Consider the following 13,813-nt stretch of genomic DNA (forward strand, 5'->3'; position numbering starts at 1 on the left):
ATCAGTAATACTGTTTACAGCTTCAGCCTCATGACTGCATTTCCGATGTAAACAACCTGACAATAATAAATATGAGACGAGAGACAAAAGGCAAACCAACGCGGAAGATAAATTATTGGCACAAGCAAAAGTCCTTTGGATAGTCCAGTGGAACATCTTTATCCTTCCTTTTGTAGGTCTTTTTTTACGGTCCTATTATAAGCCCTTCAGGGCACCACCTTTGCTCTCATCTGTTCTATATAAGTTTTTATATGAGGCTCATCAACATAGTATCTAAGACTCTTCCAGGAGTGCGTTAGCAGTGTGACTGCATATCTGGCCTGTGTTGTTTGTTCTCTCATCGCTCCCTTAAGGGAGAAGCACATACAGTGGAGCGTCTTATTTTGATAAGGTTTTTATTATTATTATAAATATATCTGTTGCTATGTGTTTATATTAGAGAAGGCAAGGTCAAAGAAATTCACCTACACTTGGAGTGGAAAGTGGCGAGGTTGTTGTGATGGTTCTTAGGTCTTGGGGGAGTTCATTCCACAATCTCATACCACCCCTGGAGAAAGTTCTGTCTTTGGCCTCAGCCTATGGCTAGTCCAGACAAGAAAATCGGTTGCATTTGAAAATGTGTGAGCTAACATGAACACAGCTTTGCACCTAGCACAGACAGAGTTTAGCAACTTTTAATAAATGCATGAGCTGGTTATGGTCAGCCTTACTTAACACTGTGTTAGCTCACATGTTTCCAAACAATGTATTTCCCTAGTGTACACAAAGCCAGGCCATGACTCTGAATGGGGCTGTAGGAACGACTATAACAAAACTACGTAATAATAATACTGCAGAAACTCAGTACATGGGTATGTGAGGAACAAACCAACACAACTTAAAATATTCACTGATGAGTGCCAAATATTAATCAATTTACTTCTTTGTTTGAAGTGTGCCATTAGAACATGTACATAGTACAAGACTGGCCTATTTGTCTTGGCACAAGTGCTCAGGTATTACAAAGGAGAGCTGCATTCTGAAGCACACTAGGGCTTACCACTCCCTTGGGCTAATGAAGTTCAGAGGCAGAAGAGAAATTAATCATTTAGGCTTATGCCACTTGAAGAGATCATGAGGTAATTTCAGAGAGGGTGGAGATCCTTGTCCTCCTATATGAAGACAGGGGCTGCATAAGTGGCAATATGTAGGTAGGGAGGACCCAGGGTAAAATGGCAGCCCCAGGACCTAATAATTAATATTACTTCAGACTTATATAGAAACATGAACACAAAGATCTCAAAACACTTTATAAATGAGGGAAAGAATTATCAGCCCCATTTTAACAGTGAGGAAGAGGTTTGCCTAGAGTCACACAGCAAATTAGCGGCACAGGCCGGAATCAAAGCCAGTCCTCCTGGTAGTCAGTTTTGTGCTCTTAGACACTAGATCACACATTAGGCCATCATAATTTGGAAGAAGATAATATTTCACTTTAACATGTTTACCACATAATTCCAAATAAAGTAGGACTTAGTAAACTAAAATGTATCCTTAGTTTCACTTACTCCCAGAAAACTGGGGCAGGATTAAATGACTTAAATGATTCTTAGCGGGACTCAGACAAAAACTAACATCAGCCAAGTGAACAAAAAATGCCTAGAGCCTTGAGATCAGAGTTATGTTTCTCTGTGGGCTGCTCTCCTGGCAACATGTCATCACAATTATTTTCTATATTGAAAGATAAATATCAATTGTTAAAGGTCTTATGCAAATAGCTGCCCCAGAATTAAAAAGTGTGAGAAAACCCTTTGACTAGATGTGGTAATGGGAGTCTACATCAACCACATAAATATAAAATAAAAACTATTACCACTCCCTTCCCCAAAGAAAGCAGAATTATTGTAGAGACTCTGTAGTACAGCTGGTTTTACTGCAAGTTTAAATAGCCTTTCAACTCTCTTTTATGCTAACAGGAAATATATTTCTTACAAAATATCATAATGCATTTATAATGGAATGGAATATACGTATTTATAACTCTAATACTATAATGTACTTAAAATATACAGTGGAATCCTTTTATAAAGGTAGATTGGTCAATCCCCACTTTGATCATTGCTTTGGACTGATCACTGCATTCAGATCACAAAACTAAACTTCCCAAACCAGACACGCGCACAGAATCAAAGTGCTGATCTTGCAAATGCAGAGCAAGTTCTACCAGGCTTTTTAATGCCAAGGCAGGTTGGTCAGGTTATAATTGGCTCTAACTATCACGAGTTATAACATGCTGCATCTGGAGCAGAGTAAAACTCAAAGGTGTGAAATAATTTCCTATCTCTAGAAGTAATTGATTTGATTTCAATCTGTTCCTTACAGGTGAAAGATCCATTGACTGATTAGTATAAACACAGGGCAAACCAAAAGGAAATGGCTTTTAAAAGTATGATTTGAACCACAGATTGCTCCAAGTACCAATCACAAAAAATGTCATTGTACTGAGAGGTATAATAGTCTAGTCAGAAATCACAGTCTGATGGTCTTTGTTTTTATAGAGGGTACGGTTTCAAACATGCTGTCCCCTCAAAAGCCCGGTCTAAACTATGGGTAATATTTTCAAAAATATTAGCAACTTAGAAACTTAAGTCCCATTTTCAAAGTGACTTAGGAACATAAGGTCTTGCCTATAAGGGAAAGTTGGGCCACTTTTACTATACCTGTATAGTATCCCATATATAGATACATCTAACAAAGTTCCTTCCTAGAGAAATGTACATCTATATTTTGAGAGCTTGGACACAAAAAACTGTAGAATAAAAGTGTTTTCAAATAAGCAAATAGTTCCACTTGTCTATTCTCTCCGTGTATCTCTACACTGCAATTAAACACCCGCGGCTGGACTGGATCAGCTGACTTGGGCTCGTGGGGCTCAGACTACAAGGCTGTTCAATTGTGGTGCAGACGTTTGGGACCCCGCAAGGTGCGGCTCTACACTGCAACTAAACAGCTCCGTAGCCCAAGCTCTGCGAGCCCAAGTCAGCTGACTCCAATCCCTATTTCTTTCCCTTATTTTAGCAAATATGCCCAGATACTATGCTGATGAACATCTTACAAGTTTGTGGATGGGAACAGTTCTGCTCCACCATCTATAGTGGGAATCAAGATAGGGCTTTAAGTACCCACAGCTATCAAAAAGTGATCCTACTGCAGTGCAGGGCTTGTCTACCTTTACAGTGCAGCTGCGCTGCTGTAGTGTTTAGTGAAGATGCTACGTATGTCACTGGGAGAGCTTCTCCTGCTGGCCTAGATAGTCCATCTTCCCGAGAGGCGGTAGCTATGTCAACGAGAGATGCTCTCCTGTAAACATAGCGCGGTCTACACCAGGGCTTAAGTTGATAGAACTGCGTTGCTCGGAGTATGGATTTTCTGCATGCCTGAGCGACATAGTTATATGGACATAAGTCTGGAATGTAGACCAGGGTGCAGAAAGGCCTCCTCTTGAATAATGAATATTATTTCCACCTTGTCACTGGCTCCCACCTATGCAAAAACTGAGTGATGTGGTCTGTCCGAAACCCTGATTTTCTGCCCGATGATATACTGAGCTCCCAGATGAACCACTTGCCTAACAACTTTACTTAGACTGCAAACTTTTTGGAGCAGGGATCACCTTTTTGTTCTGTGTTTGCACAGTGCCTAACACAATGGCCCTGGACCATGTCTGGGTTCCTAGGCACTAAATAATAATAATACCACCTCAAATCTTTGCCTCTATGCAAGCTACTTATTTTTGTTTTAATTTCATTTTGAAACAAGTGAGACTTTGGTAACAACAACAACAACAAAAGGTATCTTTAAGAGAAAAACTGAGATATCGAAGTTCTTTTCTTTCGCATCAATTTTGTAGTAAAGCCAAGCCTTTTTTGTGTGTGTGTAATGAAGAAGCACCTGCCTTCAATTCTGTTGTATACATTTGATCAGTTTCTGTTTTGCCAGAAAGGGAGATTGCGTATGCACATTTCCACATGCAATGCTGCTGAAGCAGATATGCGCCTAAATCTGCCCGAAGTTTTTTTTCCCCTTTTTAATTGAGGTACACAACACACACATTTTAAACTCTTGCGCAACAAACAGCAAAATCAAAAAATCTCACATACAGTAAGTGGTTTGTTTTTTAATGACTCAAACACTTTTATGGATTCACATTTGGAATCATCACTGAGTGTGATCCAAGTGCAAACTGAAAATAATTTTGCATGAACCTTCCAACTACCAAAACCATGGTGAATAATTGGTGGGGTGGCTTCTGTAATTAAAGGAGAGGCTAGGACTAAGCTTGAGGTTTGAACTAACTCTCACGCTCAAGGGAAAAAAATTCTAGGTCAGCTTAAAAGCACACTGGAAAAAACAATGTTCTACCCATTCTGGCACTGGGGTCTTATTACCTTCAGAAACATAGATACTTGCACACAAAGGCCCCAATCCTACAATTAGGTAAACCCTTGTGGAGCCAGAACAAAATCAACTGGACTCTATATGGATGCCAGGGTCCACGGATGGGAGTTTGAGTGCAGGACTGGGGCCAAATATATTATCCCTTTGCCAAATGTTCCTTTGAGTATATGAACCGCACCCTAGACAATGTCTTCAATAAAGAGCACACCCATTTGGTATTTAAAAAGGCATTAGCTCACTGGAGAAGTCCTCCAGCTCTTTTTTATAATTTAAATGTAGCGATTCCATGGAAGAACACACATAAATAGTTAGGCTTGGTCTACTCTTAAAAGTTAGAAGGGGTGTGAAAAATGTTTCTGCCGATGTAGCTACTGTCATTTGGGGAATTGGTGTTCCTAAACAGATGGAATACCTCCTTCTGTCAATGTAAGCTATGGGGATATGCCTGCATAGCTACGGTGATATAGCTATGCCGGTATAGTCTCCGTAGTGTAGACAGACCCTTAGCAAAACTGTAAAGTTCACTGGAGTTCCTAAATCCTACATTACACTTATTACTTGGCTGGAAATCAGATTGTTTTTCACTTCTCTACCTCCTCTCTCTTAGGTGGTCCATTAATTATATCAGGAATTGATTTAACCAGTATATGTTCTTTCTGGTTTTGTAGAACAAGTTGATTGAGCAACACAAAGCGTTAATTCTAGTATCACACTGTTAACATTTAGCCTTTCACTGCTAAGTGATACATTGTAAAATAACTGGGATACCCATTAGTACTGTAATAAACATAGACATTCACTGCCAGGACTCTATTGTCTGATTTTCCAAACAGTGGTTTACCCTTCTACATTTTTCTCCCTGAAGTATCACTTTTTCCCTCCTATTTAATTCCACCATAAGTTCTCCTCCAGAGCTTTCTGTTGAATAAGCAATGTCTCACAGGGTAACTAACACCGCCCACAGCTGTGTCCCACAATAGCCCCATGCTGCTTGCATTACATCTTTTGGAGGATTTGGTCATGGTGCCTTAACTGCTACAAACACTGGACTCATTCATAAAAACGTGCAGAAGGAGGGGCTTCCAGCAGGATTCCTTTACCTGTTTCCCCACCACAAAACAGTGAAATAAATGGAATGGGTCATGAGCTGCTTGGCCTGTAATGCAAACCTACAGCTTGACAAGTCAATAAAGAGCCAATCCTTCCCTCCCCAGCCACACAGAGAGCCAAGGTTAAAGGCAAACACAATTTGGATATACCTACACAGGGAGTTTAATGATCCCTATTATTCAGCTATTGTGGGCAAACACTATGAAGCCAGTAATCTAAATTATCAACGTCTGAATAACTTGCCACTAAATGGCATACCAAGTTCAAAAGTTCCTTCACAATGGCTTACTTATTTATCATTAAAAGGAGAACCACCATCCTTAAACAGCCTACAAATTTCCATTAAAGAAGATACCATGTAAAAATTGTAAGTATTGTACAAAATTGTATGGGGCAAATTGTAGGCTCACTGCAGTCTGTGGCAAACTCCTATGTATATATAGGTACTTGTACAACTCCCATCGCTGTAATGTTTGAGCACCTCACATTTAAAAAAAAGTTTGTATTACAGTAGAAACTAGAAGCGTCAACTGAGATCAGGGCCCAATGAGCAAGGCATTACGCTGAGACAGTCCCTGTTGTCAAGAACTTCCAATGCAGGCAAGAGGGGAAAACATCTGTAGCCTTATTTCTAGGTTTCTATTTTGGTTCTCTGATTTCTCTCAATTCTGCTACTTTTTGTGCAACTTTTCCTAGAGATTTTGACTTCACTGGGAGTTCCTGTGAGCTCAGCTGTTTTGTAAGTCAGGCTTACACTTAGGAGCCTAATTGTATACACCCCATTTTTGGTAATTTTGGTACTTGTCTGTATGCTGTGTGACAAAAGATGAAGTCATATGAAAATACAAAAGCTACATAAATATATAACATGAGGGTATTCTAGTGCGGTATTAATATGCTATTACATATGTACTTTAAATAATTTACAAGTAAATAGGTATACAGGAAAAAAAACCCTCTATCTTTGCTTAAAAATAATTTCTGCAATAATCTAGATGTGCTGCAGGTAGCCACAGTAGGTTTCCACTTGTTGATCCTTGTAGTTCCTCACCAGAATGTTTTTCCATCCATGCTATCTCATTCCTATGCCTTTTCAGGCAGATACCATTTGTGCCAGTTTACATAAACGTGAGTGTGTTATGTGAGCTTCTCATGGATGGTGTTGGACTGACAGCTATGGAAACCGAACAGTAACAGACTCGAAAATATGAATACAGGCTTTCCCTCTTTGTTCCACCAGCGTGCTTCTAGGTCACCACTGCTCCGTAGAGAGATTACATCTAGTGGTGAATGGATAATTCAGTGTCTACTGCCATTCAGTCCTTAGCCTCTATTCAGATTTCCTACCAGGGGTATCAATCAGTGCCAACTATTGTAGTGGTTTTGGTGTTATGGACATTTATCCACTATGCTAAGCAGTGGAATGAGGCCACCAACACATTTTAGCTAGGTCACTGAATGTCTCTCCCACAGTATTTGGGATGAAACTTCAGTGAAGTCAACGAAATACTAGGAACAAAAATTTCCTCTTTCCATCCATCAATTCTTTTAAGATTTTAGTTCAATAAATAATACCCTTAGATGATATACACACACATTTATATTCTAAAAAAAAAGTCACATCCACCCACTTCAAAAAATTCAAGATAAATGGCAATTTAATTAGACTGGGCAAATCAAATTACAAGTTAAATCAGTGCTAAAACAGCTATCCTCCACTCACTACTAGCATCAAGGTCCCCTATTGAAAGTAGAGCTAAAATACAATACTGTAAGCCTGGAGTAAGAAGCCTGACATTTTAAGATACAGATTAAAGACGTGATTTCACAAAAATATATGCCTTACTTCTAAATCACAGAAGCCCTGAAAAAATCAGTGGTACATTGTTTCTGTGGCCCTGCACTGAAGCTAGATTTTGGTATTTTTGTTTTTTTTATTTGGCTGTAAATATAAAATGAATTTATCACAAATATCAGGAATTACAGTACACAGTAAATTTGAAGTTCATGTCCGTTGCATCAGTAAATGGCATGCCAATGCATTATCAGTAGATTAGCGTTCTTAAACACCATAGGTGTGAAATATGATTATGTTTTGGGAAAAAATAACTGGACAATGGACAAACAAGCCACCACATGATGATTCAACAAAACAGCTAATTACAGGAGATTTAAATTCAGGAAGGGTCCACACCAGCTTTCTCTACATGACTAATCTTACATGCCTTCCTACACTGAGTCAATTAGCGATCTTATGCCTTGATAAGACTGCAGGAAAACAACAACAACAACTTTCCAACTTATCATTCAAATCATCTCTAAAAGGTGGTCATAAATATTTTAAAACCCAAGCAAACTAATAAGACCTAGGCCCATTAAGGATAAGATCTTTTACAGCAAATTAAATAAAACAATTTATTGAAGTCTGTACTCAAGATAAACTAGATTTACTAGCTGACCTTTTATTCATTTAAAGAACAAAATTAGCTCTAATTGCATTAGAATGGAATCCACTAAATTTCTTTTAATGTGGCATCCATGCAAGTATTGCTGTAATTGTTTACTACTAAAATGGAAATGTTTTGATTATAATCTACTTTCCACTTGTTTTATTGTGCAGTTAAAGCACTTGCAAAAACCTAATGTGTAGCAGTCTTTCCTTCTGTTCTATTTATCCTTCAGTGATGGCTACATTTTAATTTCTACTACTCTGACTTTATACACTATACTTATTTAGGACACTATGAAGACCCATATTCTTGGGATTGACAACATATGCTTATGTAGGGAAAACATGAAATGCAGAGATCACTTTATATCTAGGACCAGCCAATATTAGCATTCACAGAAATATAAAGAATTAAAATTCACTGTCACAATTAACTCTGACTTGCACCTTGACTGTCAATCTCAGCAGAGACTAAGGACTGAAGAGGTAGAGAGAATGAGCTAACTTCTCACCCATACAGGTAGTGCCTCTAAATCAGGATTAAGGCACATGAGTGAAAGCTTGCACTGCTGCTGTCTTGTTGTACTTGTTCTGTGCATGGAGTTTCCATTCCAGCAGTTGACTCAGCAGCCATGCCAGAAGCTCTCTTCACATTAGAGCCTGGCCTCACCCCCTCACCCTCAGTTGGGACTAATATTGCGCTGCCTCCACTCAGGGCATGTCTACATGAACACTTACTGTGCGGCAAGCTGGTGTAAATCTACAGTTAGCTCCAGCTAACTACCCATGTGGACACTGCTGTTGTGCACTAAATGTTCCCTAGTGCGCATGTGCATCAGCAGGGTTCACATGGACAGTTAGTGAGCAACTCACTGGAGTGCTGTAGATTTACACCCCAGCTTACTATGCTGTAAACATTCGGGTAGACATGCACTCAGTGTGTGAGCTCCGGGATGGGATTAAGATGGGACTGGTTTTAGTGTGCCACCTTCCACAGGCCTATACCTTCTGCACCTTCAGTCTCAGAATGAACATAGCATCTTACTGCTTCTTGCTGGGAACAAACAGTACCAGTGCGCCAGGATTTGTACTGGCTGCTCATTGGCCTCTGGACAGACTTTAAGGATGTTGGTTAATGCCTAGGACTGCTCACCTGAGGGACCGCCTCTCTCCCTGCGACATACTGTCAAAGATGCGGTCAACAAAGGTGCTGAAGAGGCATCCCCTTGTTATAAAAGAAGGGGTGGATGGCAGGGTATTCTCTGTGGGGGCCTCCAAGACTATGGAACATGCTTCCCCTTGTTCCACAATAGCCCACATTTGGTGGTTGGGGTCTTTGGAGAAAGTGGAGAGTATTCTTCTGAGACGCTGAAAGGGATCGTTGGCTGGCTGGCTGGCTAGCCAAGTACCTGTGGAATGCTGCTGAGGTTTAATTTAATGGTGATTAACTACTTTGAGGTGCATAGACCTCAAATAGGCATCATTATTTAAAAAAAAAAAATCTCAATAAAACCCAACATGTCCAGTGGCATACTTCATACACCTTATTTCTTTATGGCCCTATCTCTTTCTGAAATTACACCCCTTCAAGACAGTATTTTATATAAAACTCCCTTAAACACACACCAACTGTTAACAGTGCTAAACTGCATATATATCTCAGCAATATAAACTGTAAAAACCGAGATAGTGAGCAGTTAAAATAATTCAAGACCTCGTCTACTTATCACTCACCAATTCCCCTTCTCAACCTGAAATAAGTCCCTTCCACAGTGTGGCTCATGGTTGCTGGAGTACATAGAGGTTGATGTGCCTGTTACAGCCTTTGAGCTAACAGAGCAGAGTGTTTTAGCTCAGGCAGTAGAGACTCATGGCTTTAGATCCACAGGTCCAATCTCTGCTACTAGGTGACTGAACATAGAACTAAAAACATGGTCTGAATTAAGGTTAAATATTGTTATTCAGGTGGAGGGAAGTGATATTATTTGTATTGGAGTTACTCCTTGAAGCCCCAATCATGGACTGGGGCTTCACTGTGTTAAAATGTGGAAGAATATATAACAAAAGACAGTCCCATGCCCCAAAGAGTTTACATGTGTACTGTGGAAGGGAGATTGACGACACTGAAAAGGGATAATAGTGAGTGGAATGCAGATGCAATGCTAAATTATTTTTTACTTAAACTCTAGTGTGGTTTACATTGGTGGGACATGCAGTCTATAGCAACCTTGACTGATTAAACTTAGTATATGTATAAGGAAATTGCCCAGGCTTTTGTCTAGGCTTTTCTGGTTGAGAGGAAAACACTGTCAGGCTTAACTCAGTCTTTCAAGACTGCAACAGGTAAGCTCCCAGGTTAAAATGAATCTTTCGGGGCTGGAGCAAATCTTTCAAGTTGGGTAGGTCCCTCGCTAAACAAGGCATCCAGACTGCAGGTCTCTGACTAACCCAAGCTTCCAGGATCCATCGATTCTTTCAAACTATGGCAAAGCTTTTTAGTTCCTTTCCCCCACGCCACTGAGTCAGCAATCATCTCGGAGATAGACCTCTCCATCACAATGCCATTTTGTAAATGGATGACAGGTAAGATGACACATTGAATACTGTGTTCAGTACTAGATATCCCATCTGAAATCATATGTGTCAGAAAAGGTCAAGTAAAGGACAAAGAAAATGACAGGAGGCATGGAAAGACTGCCATACAATAGTAATAATAATAATTGATAATAATACAACTTAGCTCATACATCAAGAGAGATAAAAAAAGATTAGACTAGTTTGGCAATGATACAAAGAAGAAGCAACATGTCAGAGGTACATAAAATAATGAATGGTAGGAAGAAGATCTGTTGGATGTGAATATTTACCATATCTTAATGTAAGTAATCTGTGTATCTAAAAGGCAAGACATTTTGAAAACTGATTAAAGGAAATACTTTCACACAATACATAGCTATGGAACTTGATGCCTCTTGTTTCCCCCCCTTTCCCCGCTTGTGTTCTACACCCACCTGTTGCATCTTGTCCTTATTTAGATCATATGCTTTTTGGGGCAAGGATTGTCTTATTTATTTATGTTTGTACAACACCCAGCACAAAAGGACTATTGGGTCCTTTTGTATTACTGTACAAGTAATAATAATTAGTGAGCTAATGAACAAAACCAGGATTTAAAAAGGATTAGACACCTACATGAATAACCACTACCAACAGTTTATACTAGCTAAGATAAAAATGTATAAAGGGATGTCAACCATCATGTTTCAATGCACAAAGCTGCTAACTGCCTGGGGCTCTGAAATTTCTCCCTGAGGTATGGTATGGATTATGAAGATTTTCATTGGCTACTGTTGAAGATTGGACATTACTCTAAATTGACCAGTGATTTAAGATTATGTTCCTAGAAGAACATTAGTGGGGAATGCAGCAGGACAGATAATGGAGAAATTCAGAGGGCTTTCCTTGGAAATGCTGAGGTGTTCCATTCAGAGGTTAGGAAATAAATTGGGTGAGATTTCTTTAATGGCAAGTATTTTGATTTATACTTTGTAATATCGGGAGAAGGTTTCACAGATGCACACCTTTATCAGCCAATATTTTTTAAAGTTTCCTTTATGAAACCAGGATTTATTAGAAGTTGTAAGCAATGAATCTCTGATAAGCATGCACCCCTTTCCACTCGATTTCTTTGTACTTACATCTTGTCTTGGCCAGCACCCACTCTCAGCGTCAGCCTGGGAATAACTGGTGATGGAGCTGGAACAACGGGTTCCACTTTTATCTGTTCAAGGGAATACATTCAATAATAAATACGCTACTTCTCTAAACAGAGATTTAACACTTCTTTACTAATTACACTGGAGATGAGTTAAATTGACAAAAGGAAGTTTAGATTATCACTCTTTCCCATACTACACGCCGCAGCATGTAAGGACACTTTGTTGGGAGATCCCTGCAATATCTCATCACAAATCAGTTATGGACTGAAAAGTCAACTTGGAAGTTCACTGTGTTTGTAAATGTATGTGCAGTATGTTAATTACTGCTTTAATATTCTTGTAGAGTTATGAAAAGATTAAGCTGGTCTCAACACAGTGAGGTTATGTCTGCATTGTGCTGCAGTATGGACTACAGGGGTGTGAATTGCAGAGCACACCAAAGTGTTGCAATCTAACTGGCTGTTGCTGGTGTGAACTGGAAGGTACCTTGTTTGCATTAATGCTTTTAAACTATACTATATTAATGCCAACTAGTTATCTTTCAGTTTGCACCAGCAGTGTCCACATGAGGCAGTTACTGTAACACTTTGATGCGCACTGCAATTCATACCATAGCCCACACTATGATGCACCGTAGACAATCCCGGAGACTGATATGATATGACACATGTGAACTGTGAGTCAGACTCTAACATTGTACAAATATTCTAATTGTACTCAATAGGCACACCCAATTATTACGAATCCATCTTGGTATCTGGGCACACTTCACACAGTTTAGATTAAAGCAAATATTTCCCAAATACAGCAAGCAAACATATTGTGATGCCTTGCAGAATCAAAACGTTGAACACCGAGAAGGGAAAAAACCTAAGCTCCTTACCTGCAAACACTTAATTATATGGTTTCAACAGGATTAATGACATGTGCAAAGTTAAGCACATGCGTAAGTGTTTGCAACCTTGGGACCACAGTCAGGATGCTCTGCAATATTGTGAAGAATGGGGCTGAGTTACTAAGGACTAGTGTCTGTTGTGCATCCTAAATTCCAAAACAATACCAGTTAATGGTGCTCAGCGCCCCAGAGGATCAGCTTTTCAACTCAGATTTTAGAGTGGGAGCTATAGCAACCCCTATATTTAGGCTGGCCAACACTTCCCACAATAAAATATTCCTGCGATTTTTCTTGAAGAGTTCTCACTTTAAATGCATGCTTAAATCCATCACTGTTCAACAAAGCACTTTAACATGAGCTTAAGCACTGTGTTGATTCGGGGCGTTGGAATCTAAATGAGAAAAAAACAGTTCACACAACAATTCACTGCACAACCAGCTGGATTGATTTAAAGAAAAAGTGATAATTCTTGAGGGAAGAAGCATGATTTAAAGGAGGTGGTTTAAGGAGGGAAGAGGGGACTAACTGTCAACATGATAAGAGGGCAGGTTGGAAAAAGGCAAAGGCCAGAGTAGAAGGACTTGGAAGGGCAATTAGGTGTAATAATTATGTATTTCCATATGTAGAGATACAGAGATGCGTGACTGAGAAAGCTGGACTGTATATAAAAAGCTGCAACTTCCACCAAAACAAAAACAAATGAAAAAAACCCGCTACTACAAACCCAACTAAAATCTGACTCTACATTTCATTTTTTTACACAGGTAACCATGCTGTACAATAGAACTCTCCATGGACTAGCTTCAGACTAGATGACCCTTGTGGTCCCTCCTAATCCTACGATTTTATGCTTCTACCTCAGACTTCTCTCTACTCCTTTGTTTATATACCACAGACTTCTCTCTACTCCTTTGTTTATATATCTCCTTTCTGCCATTCCTCACAAGTTGGTACAAGGCATTTTCTTCTCTGCAGTTCCTGCTGTGTGGAATGGCCTTGCTCTCTCTCTTTCTCTCTCTCTCTCCCCCTTGTGTCTCTCTTAATTGCTTTCTATCTGTCTCCGTTAAATGAAATTTGGTCCAGTGGGCAGGGAACTGGACTGGACTCAAGAGACTTGGGTACTGTTCCTGGTTCAGCCACAGATCTACTGTGTGACCTTGTATAAATCATTGCAATTCCCCATGCCTATCATTTGTCTGTCTT

The 13,813-nt window shown here is 39.6% G+C and overlaps 1 protein-coding gene across 1 annotated transcript in view; it reads right to left on the reverse strand.

Moving 5' to 3' along the window:
* TAF3 (TATA-box binding protein associated factor 3) overlaps positions 1-13,813 on the reverse strand; it is a 141,367-nt gene that overhangs the window by 10,888 nt on the left and 116,666 nt on the right. The window contains exon 4 of the mRNA XM_048836639.2: positions 11,695-11,777. Coding sequence (XP_048692596.1) covers positions 11,695-11,777 — 83 coding nt within the window. The remainder of the gene's footprint in view (positions 1-11,694; positions 11,778-13,813) is intronic.

This window comes from Caretta caretta, chromosome 1 (assembly GCF_965140235.1).
Source record: "Caretta caretta isolate rCarCar2 chromosome 1, rCarCar1.hap1, whole genome shotgun sequence".
In the NCBI taxonomy this organism is placed as follows: Eukaryota; Metazoa; Chordata; order Testudines; family Cheloniidae; genus Caretta; species Caretta caretta.